This window comes from Heterodontus francisci, chromosome 16 (assembly GCF_036365525.1).
Source record: "Heterodontus francisci isolate sHetFra1 chromosome 16, sHetFra1.hap1, whole genome shotgun sequence".
Taxonomy (NCBI): domain Eukaryota; kingdom Metazoa; phylum Chordata; class Chondrichthyes; order Heterodontiformes; family Heterodontidae; genus Heterodontus; species Heterodontus francisci.
Genome location: NC_090386.1, coordinates 22217551 through 22243262, shown reverse-complemented (window position 1 = coordinate 22243262; position 25712 = coordinate 22217551). Strand labels below are relative to the sequence as shown.

Genomic DNA, 25712 nt, shown 5'->3' with positions numbered 1-25712 from the left:
TTGTGTGGCACTACCACCGTGCTAAATGGGATAGATTTCGAACAGATCTAGCTATGCACAACTGGGCATCCATGAGGTGCTGTGGGCCATCAGCAGCAGCAGAATTGTACTCAACCACGATCTGTAACCTCATGGCCTGGCATATCCCCCACTCTACCATTACTATCAAGCCAGGAGACTAATCCTAGTTCAATGAAGAGTGCAGGAAGGCATGCCAGGAGCAGCACCACGCCTACCTCAAAATGAGGTGTCAAGCTGGTGAAGCTACAACACAGAACTATCTGCGTGCCAAACTGCATAAGCAGCATGCGATAGACAGAGCTAAGCGATCCCATAATCAACGGATCAGATCTAAGCTCTGCAGTCCTGCCACACCCAGCTGTGAATGGTGGTGGACAATTAAATAACTAACTGGAGGAGGTGGCTCCACAAATATCCCCAACCTCAATGATAGGGGAGCCCAGCATTTCAGTGCAAAAGATAAGGCTGAAGCATTTGCAACAATCTTCAGCCAGAAGTGCCGAGTTGATGATCCATCTCAGCCCCCTCCTGAAGTCCCCAGCATTACAGATGCCAGACTTCAGCCAATTCAATTCACTCCACGTGATATCAAGAACCAACTAAAGGCACTGGATACTGCAAAGGCTATGGGCCCTGACAATCTTCCAGCAATAGTACTGAAGACCTGTGCTCCAGAACTTGCCACGCCCCTAGCCAAGCTGTTCCAGTACAGCTACAACACTGACATCTACCCTGCAAAGTGGAAAATTGCCCAGGTGTGTCCTGTACACAAAGAGCAGGACAAGTCCAACCTGGCCAATTACCGTCCCATTAGTCTACTCTCAATCATCAGTAAAGTGATGGAAGGTGTCATCAACCGTGCCATCAAGTGACACTTGCTTAGCAATAACCTGCTCAGCGACGCTCAGTTTGGGTTCCGCCGGGGGCACTCATTTGCTGACCTCATTACAGCCTTGGATCAAACATGGACAAAGGAGCTGAACTCAAGAGCTGAGGTGAGGTGAGAGTGACTGCCCTTGACGTCAAGGCAGCATTTGACCGAGTATGGCATCAAGGAGTCCCAGCAAAACTGGAGTCAATGGGAATCAGGGGGAAAACTCTGCACTGGTTGGAGTCATACCTAACGCAAAGGAAGATGGTTGTGGTTGTTGGAGGTCAATCATCTGAGCTCCAGGACATCACTGCAGGAGTTCCTCAGGGTAGTGTCCGAGGCCCAACCATCTTCAGCTGCTTCATCAATGACCTTCCTTCAATCATAAGGTCAGAAGTGGGGATGTTCACTGATGATTGCACAATGCTCAGCACCATTCGCGATTCCTCAGATACTGAAGCAATCCATGTGGAAATGCAGCAAGACCCGGACAATATCCAGGCTTGGGCTGTTAAGTGGCAAGTAACATTCGCCCCACACAAGTGCCAGGCAATGACCATCTCCAACAAGAGAGAATCTAACCATCTCCCCTTGACATTCAATGGCATTACCATCGCTGAATTCCCCACTGTCAACATCCTAGGGGCTACCATTGATCAGAAACTGAACTGGAGTAGCCATATAAATAACATGGCTACAAGAACAGGTCAGAGGCTAGGAATCCTGCAGCGAGTAACTCACCTCCTGACTCCCCAAAGCCTGTCCACCATCTACAAGGCACAAGTCAGGAGTGTGATGGAATACTCTCCACTTGCCTGGATGGGTGCAGCTCCAACAACACTCAAGAAGCTGGACACCATCCAAGACAAAGCAGCCCACCTGATTGGCACCCCATCCTCAAACATTCACTCCCTTCACCACCGATGCACAGTGGCAGCAGCGTGTACCATCTACAAGATGCACTGCAGCAACTCACCAAGGCTGCTTTGACAGCATCTTCCAAACCCGCAACCTCTACCAACTAAAAGGACAAGGGCAGAAAATGCATAGGAACACCTCCACCTGCATGTTCCCCTCCAAGTCACACACCATTCTGACTTGGAACTATATCGCCGTTCCTTCACTGTCGCTGGGTCAAAATCCCGGAACTCCCTTCCTAACAGCACTGTGGGTGTACCTACCCCATATGGACTGCAGCAGTTCAAGAAGGCAGCTCACCACCACCTTCTCAAGGGCAATTAGGGATGGGCAATAAATGCTGGCCTGGCCAGCGATGCCCACATCCCATGAATGAATAAAAAATAAAACAATTTGATAAGATTCCGCGAAAGGAACTTCAGAAATTCAGCCACCTTGTATTAAAGGGAATGTGGATAGATGGATAACCTAGATAATAGAGAGTTAATAGTGGCTGTAAAGATGGGCAGGTTGTGGGTAGTAGCACTGCAGAGATTGGTACTCAAACCACTTTTTTGCCATTGCTATAGATTATTTGGAAATAGACACAAGAGGAATGATATTAAAGTGTGCTGTTAATAACAGGTTAGTGGGCATGGCAACCTATGAAGAAAAATGCAAGAGATTATAGGAGGAGAAAGCCAATGGGTGGCAGATGCAGGTCAATGTAGAAAAATGTGAAGTAGTTTATTTTGTGAAATAGGACAATGAAAGAAATTATACCCTAAGTAGTAGCAAAGTTCTTCATAGAGTTGAAAAACAGAGATACAAATCTGTGATTGCAGGCGAGGAAGGCCTTAGCATGGAATTAAGTGTTTTATACATAGAATATTAAAGCAAGGCAATGAAGTTGAATCAGTACAAGACAGTGCTTAGGCCACAGCTGGGGCGATTGTATGTAGTTTGGGTTGCCCATTCTAGGAAGGATGTAAAGGGCTATAATTATTAAGAAAAGTTTGAAATTTAGAGATTTTTCACTGGAACATGGAAGGTTAAGTAGAGGATGGGAGGGTGGAATCTTAAAGAGGTTTTCCAAATTATAAAAGTTTTTAAGACAGTAAACATTTAATGATTATTTCAAGAGGGCGTAGGCTCCAGAGTAACACACAAAGAACAAGAGGGGGAGTTAAGAATATTTTTCACAGAGCATGGAAGACTTTACTACAAGTGGTCATAAAGGCAGAGATTATAACATCATTTAAACTGGAATTGGATCAGCATTTGAAAAGTTATACAATAAAAGGATATGTGAAGAGGGCAGGGAAATGGTCTTCGAGTAGTCTGGTTACCACTGGCAGAGGCTCCTGGGTCAAACCAGTGCCTGTTAAACTATAATTCTATGATTCTCAGATCCAATAATTTATTCATCTTGTGACACACAGTATGGTATTCTGAAGTGGTTAGCAGTAGCACATCAAGAAATAAAATTAGTCAATAGCTATCCATGAAATTTTCTCTATCAATCTATCTATCCATTCATCCATTTATCAATCTCTCCATTATCTATCAGTCATCTATCTGTCTATCTCACTATCTATTATGTAACTTTTTAAAAATTAATTCATGGGATGTGGGTGTCGCTGGCTAGGCCAGCATTTATTGCCCATCCCTAATAGCCATTTAGAAGCTGGTGGTGAGCTGCCTTCTTGAACCACTGCAGTTCACATGGTACAGGTACCACCCACAGTGCTGTTAGGGAGGGAGTTCCAGGATTTTGATTCAGCGACAGTGAAAGAATGCCATATATTTCCAAGTCAGGATCCTGTGTAACCTGGAGGGGAACTTACATGTGGTGGTGCTACCGTGCATCTACTACCCTTGTTCTTGTAGGTGGTAGAGGTCGCGGGTTGGGAAGGTTCTGTCAAAGGAGCCTTGATGAGTTACTGCAGTGCATCTTGTAGATGGTACACACTGTGCCACTGTGCATCGGTGGTGGAGGGAGTAAATGTTTGTGGATGGGGTGCTGATCAAGCGGGCTGCTTTGTCCTGGATGGTGTCGAGCTTCTTGAGTGTTGTTGGAGCTGCACCCATTCAGGCAAGTGGAGAGTATTCCATCACAATCCTGACTTGTGCCTTGTAGATGGATGATGGGCTTTGGGGAGTCAGAAGGTGAGTTACTCGCCACAGAATTCCCAGCCTCTGACCTGCTATCATCCATCCATCCATCTGTCTATCTATCTATCTATCTATCTATCTAGTTGGGGGAAATCGATGTTGGTGTGGAGATGGTGGGTGGGTAGGTGGGAGGCTCCAATTGCAGCACACGGATGCGGGCAGATCAGGGATCAGATATTATGGAGCAGGTGGTCGGACAGTTCGCATGACAGTTTACAGGGTAGTTTTTTGGGCTGGTAGGAAACATATAGTATAACATATAAAGGAAACATATATGGAAGGACGATATAGTTGGGCTGGTGAGATGGGCAGAGCAGTGGCAGATGGAATTTAATCCTGAGAAGTGTGAGGTGATGCACTTTGGGAGGACTAACAAGGCAAGGGAATATACAATGTATGGTAGGACCCTAGGGAGTACAGAGAGCCAGAGGGACATTGGTGTACTTGTCCATAGATCACTGAAGGCAGCAGCACAGGTAGATAAGGTGGTTAGGAAGGCATATAGGATACTTGCCTTTATTAGCCGAGGCATAGAATATAAGAGCAGGGAGGTTATGATGGAGCTGTATAAAATGCTGGCCACAGCTGGAGTACTGTGTACAGTTCTGGTCACCACATTGTAGGAAGGATTTGATTGCACTGGAGAGGGTGCAGAGGAGATTCACCAGGATGTTGCCTGGGCTGGAACATTTCAGCTATGAGCACAGACTGGATAGGCTGGGGTTGTTTTCCTTGGAGCGGAGAAGGCTGAAGGGGGGGAACCTGATTGAGGTGTACAAAATTATGAGGGACATTGATAGGTTAGATAGGAAGAAACTTTTTCCCTGAGCAGAGGGGTCAATAACCCGGGGGCATAGATTTAAGGTAAGTAGCAGGAAGTTTAGAGGGGAGTTGAGGAAAACTTTTTTCACCCAGAGGGTGGTTGGAATCTGGAACACACTGCCTGAAGGGGGAGTAGAGGCAGGGACCCTCACAACATTTAAGAAGTATTTAGATGATCACTTAAAGCACCATAGCATACAAGGCTACGGGCCAAGTGCTGGAAAATAGGATTAGATTGGATGGGTCCTTGATGGTTGGCGAAGATGCGTTGGGCCGAAGGGCCTGTTTGTGTGCTGTATAAATCTATGACACTATGATTCTATTCCTGCTCCTCCTGACCCACAAACAATGCTGTAAAGTCACTTGCCTGATGGATCCAGCCTTCCTCGCCTCCTTCTACCTGCCAGGTTTACTGAGGCCAAGGAAACCTGGTCAACATGAGTTAAATAAAAAAGGTTGTTAAAATAGAGGCATGCAGCCACCTTAAAAGATTTTACTGACCAGTTTACCTCCTCATAGAATCATAGAAATTTATGGCATAGAAAGAAGCCATTCAGCCCATCGTGTCTGTGCCAGCTGAAAAGGAGCTATCCTGCCTAATCCCACTTTCCACCTTTTGGTCCGTAGCCTTGTAGATTATGCCACTTCCAGTGCATATCCAAGTACTTTTTAAATGTGGTGAGGGTTTCTGCCTCTACCACCCTTTCAGGCAGAGAGCTACACATCCCCATCACCCTCTGGTGAAAAAGAATTCTCCTCAATCCCCTGTGGCACAGTGGTTAGCACTGCAGCCTCACAGCTCCAGCGACCTGGGTTCAATTCTGGGTACTGCCTGTGTGGAGTTTGCAAGTTCTCCCTGTGACCACGTGGGTTTTCGCCGGGTGCTCCGGTTTCCTCCCACAGCCAAAAGACTTGCAGGCTGATAGGTAAATTGGCCATTATATAAATTGCCCCTAGTATAGGTAGGTGGTAGGGGAATATAGGGACAGGTGGTGATGTGATAGGAATATAGGATTAGTATAGATGGGTGGTTGATGGTCAGCACAGACTCGGTGGGCCAAAGGGCCTGTTTCAATGCTGTATCTCTAAATAAAATAAATAATCCTTCCACTAATTACTTTAAATCTATGCCCCCTGGTTATTGACACCTCTGCTAAGGGAATATATCCTCCCTATCCAGACTGTCTAGGCCTCTCATACTTTTATACACCTCAATTAAATTTCCCTTCAGCCTCCTCTGGTCCAAAGAAAATAATCCCAGCCAATCCAAACATTTTCCAGTCCTAGCAACATCCAAGTAAAACTCTTCCGTACCCTTTCTACATCCTTCCTGTAATGCAGTGACCTGAACTGTGTGCAGTACTCTAGCTGTCGCCTAATTAGTGTTTTATACAGTTCGAGCTCTTCTAATCTGTGTCTCAGCTAATAAAGCAGTGTATCCCATATGTCTTCTTAACAACCTTATCTACCTGTTCTGCTACCTGTAGGAATCTGTGAGCATGTACTCTAAAAGTACATGCCCTATATATTTCTCAGTATGTTACCATTTATTGTGTATTGCCTTGCCTTCTTTGTCCTCCCCAAATGCATTACCTCACACTTCTCTGGATTAAATTCTATTTGCCACTTTTCTGCCCACCTGACCAGTCCATTGACATCTTCCTGCAGTTTACAGCTTTCTTCCTCACTGTCAACCACACGGCCAAATTTTGTACCATCCGAAAACTTCTTAAATCATACCCCCTACATTTATATCTAAATTATTGATATGTACCATGAAAGCTCTCCGGAATCCCACTGGAAACATCCTTCCAGTCACAAAAACACCCGTCGAACACTAGCCTTTGCTTCCAGCTACTGAGCCAATTTTGGATCTTTCCACTTTGCCTTAAATGCCATGGGCTTTTACTTTTCTGACCATCTGCTATTTGAGACCTTGTCAAAAGCCTTGCTAACATCATGTAGACTACATCAAAAGTACTACCTTCATTGACCCTCCTTTTTCCCTCCTCAAACATTTCAATCGTTAGACACGATCTTCCCTTAACAAATCCATGCTGAGGGTTCTTGATTCATCTGTGCCTTTCTAAATGACAATTAATATACTGTCCTTCAGAATTTTTTCCAATAATTTTCCCACTACTAAAGTTAGGCTGTCTGGCCTGTAATTACCCAGGATTTCCCTTCCTTCCTTTTTAAACAATGGTAAAATATTAGCAGCCCTCCGGCATCATATCTGTAGTCGGAAAGGATTGGAAAATGATGGTCAGAGCCTCCACTATTCTTTCTCTTGCTTCTCTTAACAGCCTGGGATATATTTTATCTGGGCCTGACAATTTATCTACTTTCAAAGATGCTGAACCCCTTACTATTTCCTCTCTCATTATGTTTATTCCATCCAATATTTCACACTCCTCCTCCCTAACTACAATGTCTGCATCATCCCCTCTTTTGTGAAGATGCAAAGTATTGATTAAGAACCATGCCCACGTGTTCTGCCTCCACACACCAAATACCTTTTTGGTCTCTAATCAAATCTACTCTTTCCTTACTTATCTTCTTGCTCTTTATGTATTAATAAAACATTTTTGGGTTTTTTCTTGATTTTACTTATTAATAGTTTTTCATGCCCTATCTTTGTTTGCCTAACTTCCTTTTTAATTTCACCCCTGCACTTTCTATACTTCTCTAGACTTTCTGTAATATTAAGCTCTCGGTATCCGATGTAAGATTCCGTTTTTTTACCTTATCCTACTCTGTACGCTCCTTGACATCCAAGGGGCTCTAGATTTGGAACTCCCATCCTTTTCCTTTGTGGGAATATATTTTTCCAAAACCTCCCTATATCCTTCTTGAATGCTTCCCACTTCTCTGACACTGATTTACCTTTAAGTAACTGTTTCCAGTCCATTCTTGCTAAATCATATCACAGCTTAGTAAGATTAGCCTTTCTCCAATTAATAACTTTAACTCCTGGTCAATCTTTGTCCTTTCCCATAATTATGCTAAGCCTAACTGAATTATGATCACTACCACTAAAATGCTCTCCCACTGAAACCGGTTCCATCTATCCAGCTTCATTCCCCAAAACTATGTCCTGAACTGACCCTTCTTTTGTTGGGCATGCTATGCACTGGCAAAAAAGTTCTCCTGAATGCATTTTAAGAATTCTGCTTCCTCTGCACCTTTTACACTGATTTTATTCCAGTTAATATTAGGGTAATTGATGTTCTAGTTGAAGCCTCTTGCAAGTGGATTGGGCGCCCACCCACATCCCACCTCTGTGAAAACCGGAAATGGATTGGTTCGAGACAGGTTGGAGTTGCATTTGAAATTTTAACTTCTCACCCAGCACAAACCCATCCAAATTTGAAGGTTAAAATTATTCCTATAAAGTCTACAGTGTAGTAACTGGTCATTCAGCCCATCTGGTCTATGCCAGCATTTAAGCACCACAATAGCAAATCCTTCCATTCCTTTCTTCCTCATGAGTTTATCAAGGTTCCCTTAAATGCATTTATGCTATTCGCCTCAACTACTTTATGTGATAGCAAGTTCCACACTCTATTCATTCTCTGGATAAACAGGTTTCTCCTGAATTCCCCATTTGAATTTATTGATGACTATCTTATATTTATGGCTACTAGTTATGGGCTCTCGCACAAGTGGAAACATCTTCTAATGAATTTATGTATATATAAAATATGTAATAGTGCCTCTGCTGTTTCTTCCCTAACTTTGAATATTCAATCCATCCAGAGCAGGGATTTTGTCCTAAGTTTGACTTTTTTATTCGTTCTTGGCATATGAGCATTACTGGCAAGGCCAGTATTTGTTGCCCATCCCTGATTGCAATTAGGAAGGTTGGGGTGAGCCACCTTCTTGCACCACTGCAGTCCATCTGGTGTGGGTACACCCACAGTGCTGTTAGGAAGGGAGTTCCAGGTTTTTGACCCAGCGACAGTAAAGGAACTTTATAGTTCCAAGTCAGGATGAGAGAGATGTGGAGGGGAACTTCAGGTGGTGGTGTTCCCATGCATCTGTTGCCCTTGCCCTTCTAGGTGGCAGAGGTCATGGATTTGGAAGATGCTGTCTAAGGAGCCTTGGTGAGTTGCTGCAGTACATCTTGTAGATGGTACACACTGCTGCCACTGTGCATTGATGGTGGAGAGAGTGAATGTTTAAGGTAGAGGACGGGGTGCCAATCAAGCAGGTTACATTATCCTGGATGATGTCGAGCTTATATTTATTTATTTAGAGATACAGCACTGAAACAGGCCCTTCGGCCCACCGAGTCTGTACCGATCGTCAATCACCCATTTATACTAATCCTACATTAATCCCATATTCCCACCACATCCCCACCATTCTCCTACCACCTACCTACACTAGAGGCAATTTACAATGGCCAATTTACCTATCTTTGGCTGTGGGAGGAAACCAGAGCACCCGGCAGAAACCCACGCAGTCACAGGGAGAACTTGCAAACTCCGCACAGGCAGTACCCAGAATCGAACCCGGGTTGCTGGAGCTGTGAGACTGCAGTGCTAACCACTGCGCCACTGTGCCGGTTGTAGATAGATTTTGCTTATTGTTGGGGCCCAGTATTCTTCTTAAACCTTGTTCGCTGTAGGAGGCTGGATTCAGAGGCTTGTGAGAAAGAGATGGCAGACAGGAGAGGAGGTCTGCTTCAGTCCAAAAGCATTCTGCTTTCTATCAGTTCAAACACCACAATTTAAAACTCCCCTAAGTCGGCCAACAGGGTAGTCACGTGACCAACTGGTATAACCACTTCAGGCTTTGTGGATTGTCTTGTCCTCTCAAGCACTGTCAGTTAATATGCAATTGTCCTTTTTCCAGCCAAGGTCTGGCAGTCCTTGGAACAGGCCTTCTCTTCTTCCCAGGAACAATTTGAAATTTAATGTCCATGTGGCAAAGTTAATAATGCCTCATCCTTGGCAGGTGGGGGCCTGCATGACAATGTGTTCTTTTGTTACTGACTCTCCTACCAGTGGAAACAGTTTCTCCTTATCTACTCCATTAAAACACCTCTATTAAATCTCCCCTTAACCTTCTGTGCTATAAGGAGCTTCTCCAGCCCAAGCAGCACCTGAACAGGCACCTGAACCCTGGACTGATGCCCTACCAATTGAGCTATCCAGATTCAAAGCCATAGGCCTCACTGGATGTGAACCCTAGACCTCTTACATCAGTAAACCTTCTCAAAGCAAAAGTCTTAACCCAAGCTAAACAAGCCACTGGCAATCCTACCTCTCCATTTATTGCACTAATTCGCTGTAACTGTGTCTGAATCATAGAATCATAGAATGGTTACAGCACAGAAGGAGGCCATTCAGCCCGTCAAGTCCATGCCAGATCTCTGCAAGAGCATTTTAGTTAGTACCAGGCTCCCGCCCTTTCCCTGTAGCCCTGCAATTTTTTTCCCTTTCACATGCTTATCCAGTTCCCTTTTGAAAACCATGATTGAATCTGTTCCAACCACACTCACAGGCAGTGCATTCCTGATCCTAACCACTCGCTGCATAAAAAAAACTTTTCCTCATGTCACCTCTGGTTCTTTTGATAATCACTTTAAATCTGTGTCCTCTGGATTTTGACCCTTCTCTGTCAATGGGAACAGTTTCTCTCTATCTACTCTGTCTAGACCCTCATGATTTCAAACACCTCTATCAAATCTCCTCTCAACCTTCTTTTTTGTAAGGAGAACAACCCCAGCTTCTCCAATCTATCCACATAACTGAAGTCCCTCACCACTGGAACCATTCTTGTAAATCTTTTCTGCACCCTCTCTTCAGCCTTCACATCCTTCCTAAAGTGCAGTGACAAGAATTGGGCACAATCTGTATCTCTCAATCTACATCTCTACTTCTCCATCTCTCTCTGCACTCTGCTAGCTCAGCCTCTCTATCTTTACATGTATCTATTGTTATGACGGTACTTCTATATTTTTTGTTAAGTACTTTTTTTGAGGAATCGTATTTTAGAATTATGGACATTGTTTCATTTGGAAAAACTGGAAAGGATTCCATGGATGTTTTTTATGGGGGTCATTGAAGGGACGCTGAGCGGTCTTGTTTGAAAGCAACATTTTCTGCAAGTCACCTGTCTTCAGATAAATACCCAGCAGGGGGATCTTTTGACCCGGGGAAGATGTTTACAGAGAAGTGACAGGTCAGGAGGCTTGACTCTTGAGATATTGCTTTTGGTTTCACTTTGGACAGTGTGTTGGAGCATGAACTGTTTTGAAGGCAGTTGGGGAAAATCAACCAGCCAAGAGAGCAGTCACCATCAGCACCCTCTTCCATCACTTTGAGAACTTCCTTGAAATCAAGTGTAAGAAATAAAGAAACCCTTGATGCTGCATTCCTCTTGAAAAGCCTGCCAGAAACCCCTGATGTTGCATTTCACCTGGAAAACCTGCCAAAACTGATCTTCAACATCGCCTGAAAGAACTATTCTAGAAAGATCCCAGTGCCAGCTATCTATGCGTATTTGGGATGCCAAACCAAAAAAGGAACAACTGACATCTTTCCATATCTTTGCTTTTTTCTTCAAGAATTAGCAAGTATTTGGCCAAAGTATTCTTTTTTGTCTATTTTTGTAACAGAGCTCTAAAAAGAAAATCTCGACTTTTTTTAGTTAACCAGTATGTGTGTGTGTGTGTGTGTGTATATGAGGGGCTAAGGTAAAAAGGGAACTTTCATATTTCAATCTGTGTGCTAATGCTTTGCTTCATTACTGATTAAGTCTTGTTTGATAATAAACACATTTTTTTTACTTATTGAAGAAAACTGGTTGGTGTATTTTGTTCTGGAGTATATGATTGACTGTATTGGTATCTGGGCTAACATTTAAATATATGTTGTTACCTGTGGAAAAGTGGAACGCGAAAAAACAGTGTACTCCTCCTGCCTCGGTTGTAACACTATCTTCCTATATCTCAACAAGACTGCTATTTATTGTCCATTCTCAGTTGCCCAGAAAAGGTGGTGGTGGATCACCTTTTGAACAGCTTGATACAAAGATGGCCTTCCTGTCCAGAGGCCAATTGAGGCCCTTAAGTGGACAATTATTAGCCACTTAAGGGCCTCTTCCCATCACCGCTGGAATTAAGCCAGCGGTGGGGGTGGCCTCCCCCATGCAGGGAGGTTACCCAGTAAAACAAGGCAATCTCCCTGCAGGTTTGTGGGGGGAGGGTGTCTCCACGGCCATCTGTGGCCCACGGAGGGCTCTGGTGGCAAAGCCCAGGTGTCAGTATTAGGAGCACTGCTCTTTTTGACATATATTAATGACCTGGACTTGAGTATACAGGAAACAATTTCAAAGTTTGCAGATGATACAAAACTCAGAAATGTAATAAACAGAGAGCTGGATACCAGAATTCAGGAGGACATAGAAAAACTGTGAAATGGACAGATGTATGGCAGACGAAATTTAAAGCTGAGGAGTGTGAAGTAATACATTTTGGTAAGAAGAATAAGGAGAGGCAATATGAACTAAATGGTACAATTTTAAAGAGGGCACAGGGACAGACAGACCTGAGGGTGTATAAGTCTTTGAAGGTAGCAGGATAATTCAGAAGGCTGTTTTTAAAAAATGGCTTTATTAATAGAGGAATAAAGTTCAAAAGCAAGGAAATGATGCTCAAGCTTTATAGAACACTGGTTAGGCCTCAGCTGAAGTATTGTGTTCAATACTGGGCTCTACACTTTAGGAAGGATGTTGAGGCCTTGAAGAGGTTGGAGAAGAGATTTACTAGAATGGTACCGGGGATGAGGGACTTCAGATATGTAGAGAAGCTGAGATTGTTCTCCTTTGAGCAGAGAAAGTTCAGAGGAGATTTGATAGAGGTGTTCACAATCATGAAAGATTTTTATAGAGTAAATAAAGAGAAACAGTTTCCAGTGGCAGAAGAGTCATAGGGGACATAGACTTAAGATAAAATAAAAACAGAAAATGCTGCAAATACTCAGCAGGTCTGGCAGCATCTGTGGAGAGAGAAACAACGGCCTTAATTTTATTAGACTCCTGGGGACAAGATGGGAGGCATGAAGACAGGGAAAATAGCGTGGGAAGGCATTGGGTGCTGTGCCCAATGTCTTCCTTATGCCATGCCATTTTGCCAGTGGTAGGAAAAGTGACAAATGCCATCCCCCCACCCCCACCACCCCACCCCCCCCCCGCCCCCCCCCCCACCGCCCTCAGCCAAATTGAGCCACTTAAGTGGCCAATTAAGGTCCTCGTCCCACATCCACAGGCATTTTGCCTGCATCGGAAGGGCCGGCAGCCACATGGGCAGACCGCCTTCCAGTGGGCTATGGGGGTGGGAGGACCTCCTTTTCGAGGACCCAGGGCATTCATTGGCCCAGGGAGAGGCTCCCCCTACCCCAGTCTGACCTCAGTGACACTCACCACCAGCCGGCCACACCTGCCCCTTTCTGGAGCCTGCCTGACTGTCCCCGGCACCCCCAGACCTCACTTACCTGACTTTGAGGGCATACGGCCATCGATGTGCCCTCATCCTCCACATGCAGCCCCAGCAATGGCCACCACTAGTGGTGGCAGGCCGTCGACCTTAATAGGGATGGCAGCCCCAATGGCAGCCATTTAATTGGCAAAATGTGGCCCCAGGCCCCCTTCTCCCCCCCGCCACCAGCCCTCCGCTTTTGGCCACAGTGGCTGGACCTCCGGCCAGAGTTCACATTTCAGGTCGATGACCTTTCCTCAGAGCTGCTGAGTATTTCCAGCATTCTCTGTTCTAATTTCAGATTTCCAGTATTCGCAGTATTCAGCTTTTGACGCAGATTTAAGGTGATTGGCAAAAGGACTAGCGGCGATATGAGGGAACATTTTTTTATACAGTGAGTTGTGATCCAGAATGCACTGCCTGGAAACAGATTCAATAATGACTTACAACAGAAAATTGGATAACTATTTGAAGGAAAAAAAATTACAGGACTATCAGAAAGACTAACTGGATAGTTCAATCAAAGAGCCAGCACAGGAATAATGGGCCAAATGGCTTCCTTCTAATCATTCTATGATTATGCTGTCAATGCATACTGGGAAGTTAAGTACCCCCAATTCAACAACAACAGCAACAATTTACTTTTATGCAGCACCTCTAATAAAAAATAAAACATCCCAAGGCTCGTCATCTCTTCATAGTTGGGTAATCAGACAAGAATTAATGGTTTTCCTTCCATTCATTTTATTTTCCGTTATGGACTCCCAGCACGTAAGTAGAAAATATGCCCTGGAATCTGAATGAACTTCTGGCTTTAAACTCAAAGCATGAGACTGTCACAAACCTTGGTCAGCTGAATCCTAAATTTACACTTGCACCAATTAAAACACATGAACAGAAAATCGTTTACTCTTGCTTCCTTACAGAATGCAAAAATGTAACAGATGCTAGTCTGTTTTCAATACAGTCTGTTTCTCTAAAGTGAAGATTTACAGCTGGTATAGGGTGCAGTTCCACATTACATTCTGTCTGTTGAATATCCTCTTGTGCTTCCTGTTTCTAGTGGAATATGACAAGGAGATTTTGCACCAGCGGCGACATCACAGAGAGTTCAGGTTTGACCTCTCGAAGATCCCAGAAGGGGAGGCCGTGACAGCAGCCGAGTTCCGAATCTATAAAGATTATACCAGGGAGCGCTTTGAAAACGAGACCTTCCAGATTACAATCTACCAGGTGCAGGAGGAGAACACAGAAAGGTGAGTGAACGAGGAGGGGCAAGGCGGCACTGGTGTAGATGGAACTGGGAGAGTCTTACAGCACATCTGACTCCACAGTGTGAATACTGACCAAGGCATTCAGAGATCTTGTTTAATATCCCCTCAGAGACATCATGATATGTCACAAGATGTAGCTTTACTGCCTGCCTCCAGAGGCAAAGCCCGACCACAGCAAAGCTACTTAGAGAGCTGTGCTCAGTTCTGGTCTCTATATTATAAAAAGAATATAGAGATACTGGAGAAGGTGCAAAAAAGACATACTAGGCTGATACCAGAACTGGGAGGTTATAACTATCAGCAAATATTGAAGAGGTTGGAGGTCAAAAGTGTAGACAGAGGAGTTGACCTGATGGAGGTTTTCAAGATTATGGGAGGAATTGTATGCTGGTGGCGGGAGTCTCAATGCTGGGGGGGAACCAATGCTGAGATCCCCGCACCGCCTCTTTTACAGAAGGCCCACCGACTGTAGTGTCAATCGGGCACTTAACTGGACAGTGGCGGGCCTTCCATAGGATTTAGGACCCCGTCACTGGAAGTCCCACCCTTGTAGAACTGCCGGCCAATCAGAGGCTGGCAGCTGCAGCGCCACCGTGGAGGCAGTGGCTGCTGCAGCAAGTGACCTGCCGGAGGCCCGGGAGCATCGCTGGAACCAGGCTTAAGGTAAGTCAGGGGGTCGCAGGTGAGGGGGGTGGCCCTCAGTGAGCAGCCCACCACTCCCCACCCCCCTTCCCAATGCTGGCTCCCTCATTCAGGCACTGAGTTTTTTTTATTCGTTCATGGGATGTGGGCATTGCTCTCTATGTGCCTTTGAATGAGGGCCCCAGCCCACCCACCCCTCCCCCATCCCCAGAGCTGGGAAGCAACCCACATGGTTTTTCTTGCCATACTTCCCATGCTGTGACAGGGCACGGGTAATTGTAGCTGCGGCAGGAAGAGGCCCTTAATTAGGGATTAATTACATCAATTGGGCCTCAATTGGTGGCAGGGAGGAAAGGCCTTCCTGCCCCAGACTAAATTTCAGCAGAGATGGGATGGTGGCAGGGCTTCCCCCCCACCCCCGCCACCATCCCACCTGATTTTATGCTCTCCCCGCCTCCAAGCCCACTGCAGGGGACAGCATAAAATTCCCCCATGAAAGGGTTTGATCGAGTAGACATAGAGAAGGCATTTGCATTTGTGGGGGGAATCCAAAACTGGGACTATAAATAAAAGGTAGTCACCCATAAATCTAATAAAGAATTCAGGCGCAGCTTCTTTACCCAGAAAATGGTTAGAACGTGGAACTATTACCACATGGAGTGGTTGAAGTGAATATCATTGATGCTTTTAAGGGAAAGCTGGATAGTATATGAGGGAGAAAGGAAGAGAGGGTTATGTTGATAGGGTGAGACAAAATAGGGTGGGAGGCGGCTCATGTGTAATTTAAACACCAGCACAGATAATTTGGGCCAAAAGGTCTGTTACTGTGCTGTACACTCATTTAAGGTAAAGGACCAATTGTCAAATCTGCTATTTTAGACAGCAGAGAGTGAGCTGAGCTCTCACCTTGTTTATACAGATAGGTGTGTGGATGTGTTGCCATGTTAATACTATCAACCTCTCCCAGTTGGAATGGTAAGGCCATAAATGCATCCTATGGTAGTCACACAAGGGCATGCAATGATTGTTCCAGTGTTACAAAATCCACCCTAGGTCAGATTTGGTAGACGTGTGCACATAGGATGTGCAAAGATGAGTGTAGCTGGAGGCTTTCCAGTAGTGGACTGAGGAGTCACTCTGTAATTACGAAGAAAGTAATATAGCTCTTGCTTCCATGATATGGTCTCAGCTGTAGCTGTACGTATCAATTTTTTCAATGTTCGCATAATTCTCTCAACTTCACCGTTAGCTCTTGGCCAATGTGCTGTGAGTGAAACATAAGTCGTTTGTGAATTTACTGAACTCATCGCTGTTGAATGGGGGCCATTGTCACTTCTTACTGTTTGAGGGATTCCAAACAAGGTAAAGATCTGGTCAAGCTTTGGGATGACTGCTTTGGATGAAGTTGACATAACTAATTCCACGATTGGGAATCTGCTGTAGTTGGCAGTGACAACAAGTAGGCATTCACCTGTGGGAAAATCTGTGAAATCAACACTAACTTCAATCCCTGGTCCTGGAGTTGTTCAGACATCTTGACAGGATCATGAAGATTTGACATTGCAGTTGCTTGACATGGCAAACACTGAGTGATTTTGTTCTCTACCATATAGTCAATTCCTGAGAACCATACCTTTTCCCCAAGGGTTGCTTGGTTTTGACAATTCCCTGGTGTCCTTCATGTGCTATATTGACAACACATTCCCTCAATGAGTGTGGAATAACAATACAGTTGTTGCGTAATAGGAGATCCGACGTGGTTGTAATGATGAGCTCATTTTGAACATTGTGAAGACCTTGTCGTGTGTGAGCGATTGTGTTTGTTGATGTTTTCTCGATCACGTCTTTCCAGTTTTGTGATTATATTCTTATATAATTGCAAAGCCTCATCTTGTTTTGTTGCTGCTTTGATGTCGGCTAGTTTTAGCAACTTTGGCACCACATTTAGGCTTACATATTGAAGATAGTAGGGCTGACTGTCAGCAGCGGATGTCATGAAAGACAATCTGTCGGGTTGAGCTTGCCTCGCTGATACTGAACAGGGAACTCATACTCTTGTAGTTTGAGCATCCAATACTCTTTTCGAGTGGGTGGTTTGCTATGTGGATTGTTGAACAAGCTCACTATTGGTCTATGATCGGTTCATTACTTTAAATTCACTTCCATATAAGTAGAGATGAAAGTGTAAGATACCCCATATGATCAACAGTGCTTCCCTCTCTGTGCATAACTTTGCTGTACGGATGTTAATGATCTGCTTGCCATCACAATGATTGATGGGTTACCTGTCTTGTCTTTCTGTACGAGAACTGCACGTAAGTCAACTGGGCTTGCATCCACAACTAGCTGGATGGTTTTCTCAGGATCAAAATAGGCATTTGTGCAACTTGTTAATAAACATTGTTTGATCTCATGTACCGTCTGTTCATGTGATTTAGTCCATTCCCAATTAGTGGTCTCTTTTGTCAGATCGCTTAGGGGGGACAGATAGCGTTGCGAGGTCAGGAATGATGTGATTGCAGTATGTGATGAGTCCTAGCAGACTCCGGACTTCCTGCATGCTTGAAGGATTCACAGCACGAAGAATCCAATTTTGCTTTCGTTGACCAAGCACCTGTCTTAGTTCAAGGTGAGGTTACATTCTCTGAGACGTTATAGGCATGCATGTAAAGTTCCCTTTCATTGTGGCCATAGATGCGAATGTTGTCACTGATGTTCATCTTGCCTTCAAGTCCTTGAAGTGCAGACTGAATCAAGGGCTGGAATACCTCAGCTGTTGAGCTGACACCAAAGTTGAGCCTCTTGTATCGGAAAAGTCCAATGTGATTAGAGAATACAGTAAGATATCTGGATTCTTCTGCAAGCTCGATTTGATGGTAGTCTATATTGAGGTCAAGTTTAGCAAAGTGTTTAGCACCATTCACTTTCTCTATGATGTCATCGATTGTCAGTGTCAAGTGTCTTTCTCGTTGTATGGCTTGGTTTGGTGATCGTACATCAATGCAGATTCTAATCTGGTTCTTGCTCTTGGGTTTGTTGATGACTTGTATAGGTGAGACCAAAGGGGCAAGCTCTTCCCCAACTTTCTCAATAATGTCAAGATCAAGTAGGCATTGAAGTTCCTTCTCTATCTGTTTCCTGACATGAAATGGTATTCATCACCATTGTTGCACAACTGAGGGCACATTTTATTATTTTACATTTTATTACTATTGGGGGTACATTAGGGTCTACATGCAGCTTGCATGTAACACTTTTCAGTTTGCTGATATCAGTGAAGTGATCAGCATACGGGTTGGAGACTGTTTTTGTTGTGTGAAGGAGTCGTGTATGTGACAGCAATCATATGCAGATCTGTTGCTGTGTGGAAACTGATAAGTGTGTTGCATTCTCCAGGTATGACATAGAATAGAGCTTGCTAACTCCAACAACTCCGACAGCTTTCTGTCTTTCTCAAGTGCTTTTCGGCATAGTTGACTGGAAAGCCAACCTTCAACTATTTGTGCTTTGTTTTCCCATTCAACATGTTCAACATCATAGAGAAGTTACATCTGGTTTGCTAGTTACCTCAATTGCATGCAATATTGGTCACTTATTTTGTTTGCTTCCTGCTTAGTGCATCGGAAGACAATGGTTTCATATATGGTGTTCTTCCTGGACGTAAAGTAGGTTGTCAGCATTTTTTGCTGAGTTGTAGTCATTTTGCTCAGGCGTAAGTGTCTCAAAGATATCTTCTAATTCTTCACCTCCATAGTGTAGAAGTAAGGCCGTTTTCCTTGCGTTGTCTGTGATTGCAAAACCTTCCATTGTGCCTTCAAAAACGTCGCAGCCACTTTTACCAATGTGGGGATACAGATGATGGCTCTGAATACACATCAAAAGGTGATAGGTTGGGCACAGACAAAGCCATACTGTTCAGTAACGCAGTGGTAAAAGATCCAGGATCGCGCTCCTTTTCGGAGGAAGCTTCTCTGCAATGATAAGAGATTATGTATTTTTTTTTGGATTGGATGGTTATTTTGGAGATCAGTGTGTGAGTATACACTGTACAAGCTTCCTGTGCGTCACTCTAACAGTCCCCAACTTAAAATACTGTCTGTGAAAGTGGACAAAAACCTTCTGAAATTTTCATACCTGAAAGCAATGTTTCCAGTTTTTCACCATCCTTTGCTTTTTACCTGCTCACCATTGTGATGTCCTCGGGACTGGAGTGAGGTTTAGCCGGACTTGGTATAAGATCTGCGAGGCAGAGATTGAGACAGAAGCAGCAAGCTATTGAACATAAAGGCTTCTTTTTATTCTGTTTTAGTTTCACTTTCTGTTTGCTAACATGTGTGTTCTACTGCAGCCTCCAGAGTACACAATACACAATGCCCAATGTAATTGCAATTTCAAAACACTAAACACTGCACTCCCCTTAAGGACACTAATGAATTAGTTGGGTTTTTAAAACAATCCAACAGCTTCATGGTCATTTTTACTGATACCAGCATTTTATTTGCAGATTTTTTGAGTGTAACTGAATTCAAACATAATGCAATTACAATATAAAATAGGAGTGTTTAACCTATGCGAATCTAACATGCTTGTCTCCCACCCTCCCAAAGAAACAGAAATGATATTTAATATAGCAGTATCTACAGCAGCTTGAATCAGATATACCATAGACATTACTAAATCACTGTTTATAAAGTTAAAAGGATTATTCTCATAACAAGAACAAGGGTCCAGGAATCCCATTGTCATCCTCCCTTTGTTATAAAGCCCCGTGCACTGTAAGGTGGGGGAAGCATTGGTGACATTTTGCTCTTAGATGTTGTATTTTGTTTTATTTTGCATTGGGCTATGAGGTAAATGAGGCATCATAAAGGAATTCGCATTTTGTTCCTTTTGCGATATTTGTTTTTGATGGTTCTCCCTGTGCCAATCACTGTATACTTACAGCACACATCTTTTGATCCATGTGGAATGAGTACTAAAATGGCATTTAACACTTGTCTGCTAACTGTAGCTGTGGCTATTGAATTTGCATTTACATTGTATGGCGGATTACACAGCAACCAGCAACTCATCCAAAAGTTGGCCACTTCACTCCTGGTTGCTGCATTTTCTCTGATGGTAGGAGGAAGGGCTGTGTTGATCACTGATTGGGAAGCTGCATTATAGAGCCTCCTGTTAATGTGGGATTACCAAGTAGACTGGAAAGGGCATTCTCTACAGTATCTGGCTAGAGATTCCAACATTAGATTAGATTAGAACATTACAGCGCAGTACAGGCCCTTCGGCCCTCGATGTTGCGCCGACCTGTGAAACCATCTGACCTACACTATTCCATTTTCATCCATATGTCTATCCAATGACCACTTAAATGCCCTTAAAGTTGGCGAGTCTACTACTGCTGCAGGCAGGGCGTTCCACGCCCCTACTACTCTCTGAGTAAAGAAACTACCTCTGACATCTGTCCTATATCTATCACCCCTCAACTTAAAGCTATGTCCCCTCGTGTTTGCCATCACCATCCGAGGAAAAAGACTCTCACTATCCACCCTATCTAACCCTCTGATTATCTTATATGTCTCTATTAAGTCACCTCTCCTCCTCCTTCTCTCCAACGAAAACAACCTCAAGTCCCTCAGCCTTTCCTCGTAAGACCTTCCCTCCATACCAGGCAACATCCTAGTAAATCTCCTCTGCTAAATATCTGCTAAAATGACAAATGCAGGCTGTTGAAGGAAGGGCAGTGGGGAACAAATGCAGAATTGGGGTGAATGAATGGCCAAAGACAGAGATACAATGTAAAACATTGATTATAAGTACTTCTGAATGTCAAAGTGAGTCAGCCTTGGCTCAGTCTTGCCTCTGAGTCAGAAGGTTGTGGGTTTAAGGCTCACTGCACAGATTTGTAGCCCCATCTGTCATCTCAGATGGATGTAACAAGATCCAATGACACTGTTTGAATAAGAGATAAATTCTCCTGGTGTCCTGAACAAAACTCAACATCACTAAAACAGATTTTCTGGTCATTTATCTCATTGCTGTTTCTGGGAGCTGCTGTACACAATTTGGCCGCTGCATTTCCCTGCATTACAATAGTACCTACACTTCAAAATTACTTCACTGACTGTGAAGCACTTTGGGTCATCCCAAGACAATGAAAGACGCTACATAAATACAAGTCCTCTCCATCTCTAACCTATTGGCTGATGGAGCAGAGAGGTTGCCATAATCAACCTGGTTTTAAAAAAGGAAATGTCAACTTATCAGATTTGTCGACATAGGGAGATTTACAAAAGATTGAGGTAACAAGTTCAGGATTGATTAAGATCTGTTAATTGGACAGGAGACAAATTAAATTGAGCATAAATGTGAATTATTCCACAAAAATCAAAAAGTATGTGTTAATAAGTATACAATGAACTGGCACAAGTAAAATTAGAAAGAGAAGTGGATAGAATTGTATTTTCAAACTTCAGGCAATCTGGTGAAGTAACTTGAAAAGCAAATAGAATGCTGGGATATATAATCTGAAGCATAGAATACAGCTCTACAGAGGTTATATACACACACTGGTCACAACACACTGATGTATTGCGTTTAACTCACTGAAAATATACACATTGTTACGACCGAGGTGGGAGGAGTGCACTGTTTATTCTAGTCCCACTTCTCCACAAGTCACAACGTATATTTAAATTTTCTCACTTACCAATATGGTCAACCATATACTCTATTTTTCCCAGAATAAAACATACCAACCAGATTTCTTTAATAAACAACAAAATTATCAGTTTATTATAAAACAAGTCTTAACCAATAATGAAGTAAAACATAATGCACACAAATTGAAATATTTGTTAAACACATACACACACACATACATACCACAGTTAACCAGAAAAATAAAAGGGAATAGCGCTGTTACAAACAAAACAAAAAAAAGTATTTAGGTGGAATACTTGTCCTTTGTGTTGGTTTGGCGTCCCAAATGTGTATAGATGGCTGTCACTGGGAACTTCCTAGAACAGTTCTTTCTAGGCGATGTTGAAGATCAGTTTGGGTAGGCTTTTCAAGAAATGCAGCTACTGAGGCTTCATATAGGTTGTACATCAGCAAGGCCTTCAGTTCCCACACATCTGATGTGCAGGGTTTCTTCAAATACAGTTGGAAATAGGAAACTGACACACTATAATCAGGATTTCTTTTCAAGAGAGAGAGAGCTAAGTCTTCTTCCTTGGCAGGCAAAAACCAGCTGTCTTTTGTAACAGTTCAAAATGAAACTAAAAAAAGTCCAAAAGTCAAGCCTCCTGACCTCTATAAATCTTGACCTGTCACTTCTTTGTAAACATCTCCCCAAGTCAAAAACAACCCCTGCTGGGTGTTTATCCACACTCAGGCGCCTTCCAGTAATATTGTTTACAAGCCAAATCCAGGAACTTTCTGGTGACTTCTTTTTTTAAAAAAAACAAAAGTTCAGCATCTTTTCAAGATTCCAGGTGAATCAATGTCCATAATTCAACTATAAGTCCTGAAAACATAATTTACAAAGAAAAGTAGAAGCATTCTTGTAACAATGTGCGATGGAAAAGTCACAGAAAATAGCAATGAACCAGTTTCAAATGCAAAGCAGGTGAACTTTGAGGGCAGCTTATAGAATCTCAAGTCGTACAGTCTACAGATAAGACAGTTCAGAGGAGGGGCTAATTTAGGTGTATAAAATATTAAATAGGTCGGAAGTGGAAACCCAGAATATTATTTCAAATTAATTCAGGATAATAGGGCTGGAGAGTGTAAACTTAAAGAAGTGAAAAGTTAATTGAAATCAATATCATTATATTTAAAACTAATGTTAACACTTTGGTTATTCACCTGTCTTTACTTTTGCCATTGCCAAAATGTTTGGCATAACCATCATGTACTTTTAAACAAATTGCCATTGTATTACCTCAGTGAAATAAGCACTTTAGTTGAAGACAAGCAAAACTTATCAAGAACGATTAAAAGTGACTTGGCATCACATTTTTGAGGATGTAATAAGCAGGGTGGATAAAGAGGAACCAGTAGATGTAGCGTATTTGGATTTTCAAAAGAAATTCAATCAGGTGACACGTAAAAGGTTACTGCACAAGATAAGAGGTCATGGTGTTGGGGGTAATATATTAGCATGGATAGTGGATTGGTTCACTAACAGGAAACAGAGAGTTAGAACAAATGGGTCATTTTCAGGTTGACAAACTGTAACTAGTGGGGTGCCACAGGGATCAGTGCTAGGGCCTCAACTATTTACAATCTACATTGCTGACCTGGATGAAAGAATGGAGTGTACTGAAGCCAAATTTTCTGATGATATAAAGATAGGTCGGAAAGCAAGTTGTAAGGAGGACACAGAGGGCTGGATTTTATGGCCACTCCCGGCGACAGGGTCGGAGGTGGGAGGGGCCACAGAATCACAATGGGATGCAGGGGGCAGAGGGCCCATTGCCTCCCCATCTCCAAGCAATTTTGTCAGGGGTGGGAATAGGCCGATGATGGTCTTCCCGCTCAGAGGTCAATAAGTGGCCTATCCCACCTCCGACAAAAGAGCCTCTTCACCCCACTGCTGGGATTTAACCTCTAAATATGAGGCGTCTTCCCTCTGGGCTTTGGTGGGGGCGTCCCTCCCCTATGGCCTGTGGAGGACCCCCACTAGAAAAACTGCACCTCCCTTGATCCCCCGCTCTCCCTGCACTTCATGACCACACTCCCACCACACCCCCTCACCAGGGACTTCCAGACTGGCCCTGGTGACCACACCTCACTTATCTGAGTTTCAGGATTTCAGTGTTGTGTCTGGGTCCAAGGCCTCTGCAGTACCAGCAGTGACCACCGGTGGCAGTACTGATACTGCTGAGCTGCTCACCCTGTGATTGGCCTGCAGCTCTTGGAGGGAGGATCCCTGTCTTTAAAGGGATGGAGATCCTAGCACCGGGCATTCATGTTCCGGAGCAACGTAGAATCGTGCCAGAGGGGTTCGAAAAGGTCGACTCCACCTTTTCAGCCCAGTGCTGGGAGCTCGGCTGATGCCTCAAACTCCAGCCCAGAGAGTCTGCAAAAGAATATAGATAGGTGAAGTGAGTGGGCAAAAATTTGGCAGATATATATATAATGTGGGAAAATGTGGCCTTTGACCAAAAGAATAGAAAAGCAAAATATTATTTAAATAGAGAGAGTCTGCAGAATTCTGCAACACAGGTGGGTCTGGGTGTTCTCGTACATGAATCACAAATAGTTAGCATACAAATACAGCAAGTAATTAGAAAGGCAAATGGGATGTTGGCCTTTATTGCAAGGGGTTTGGAATATAAAAGTAGGGAAGTCTCACTACAACGTGAGACCTTACGACCAAATGAGCCTACGAATTAGGAGCAAAAGTAGGCCATTCAGTCCCTCGAGCCTGTTCTGCCATTCAATAAGATCATGGCTGATATGTTTCTGACTCGAATTCCACACTCCCATCTACCCCCGATAATCTTTGATTCCTTTGCCTAACAAGAATCTATCTACCTCCACCTTAAAAATATCCAATGACCCCCACCTCCACCGCCTTCTGAGGCAGAGAGTTCCAAAGTTTCTGAGAGAAAAAATTTCTCCTCATCTCTGTCCTAAAAGGGAAACCCCTAATTTTAAAACAGTGCCCCCTAGTTCTGGACTCACCCACAAGAAGAAACATCCTTTCCACATCCACCTTGTCAAGACCGTTCAGAATCTTATACACTTCTATCAATACTCCCCTCACTCTTCTAAACTCCAGTGAAAACAAGCCCAGTCTATCCAACCTTTCCTCATAAGACAACCCGCTCATTCCAGGTGTCAATCTAGTAAACCTCCTCTGAACTGCCTCCAACGCACTTACATTCTTCCTTAAATAAGGAGACCAAAACTGCACACAATATTCGAGATGTGGTCTCACCAATGCCTTGTATAACTGAAGCATAACATCCTTACTTTTATTTTCAATTCCTCTCATAATAAAGGATAGCATTCCATTAGCCTTCTTTATTACTTGCTGTACCTGCATACTAACATTTTGTGACTCATGCACTAGAATGCCTAGATCCCTCTGCACCTCGGAATTCTGCAGTGGTTCTCCGTTTAAGTAATACTCTGCTTTTTTATTCTTCCTGCCAAAGTGAACAACTTCACATTTTTCCACATTATACTCCATCTGCCAGATTTTTGCCCACTCACTGAACCTATCTATATCAGTCTGCAACCTATTTATGTCCTCTTCACAATATACTTTCCTACATATCTTTGTGTCATCTGCAAATTTAGCTACATGCCATCGCTCCCCTCATCTAAGTCATTGATATAAATTGTAAAAAATTGAGGCCCCAGCACATCCTAACAATCAGATAAGGACCCATTTATGCATACTCTCTGTTTTCTGCAAGCCAGCCAATCTTCTATCCATGTTAATATGTTACCCAGTACACCATGAGCTGCTACTTTGCGCAATAGCCTTTTATGTGGCACCTTTATCGCT

The 25712-nt window shown here is 43.5% G+C and overlaps 1 protein-coding gene across 1 annotated transcript in view; it reads left to right on the top strand.

The window, feature by feature from the left end:
- The window catches only part of bmp7b (bone morphogenetic protein 7b), a 300611-nt gene that overhangs the window by 234070 nt on the left and 40829 nt on the right, over positions 1–25712 (top strand). Inside the window, exon 2 of the mRNA XM_068048039.1 lies at positions 14338–14530. Coding sequence (XP_067904140.1) covers positions 14338–14530 — 193 coding nt within the window. The remainder of the gene's footprint in view (positions 1–14337; positions 14531–25712) is intronic.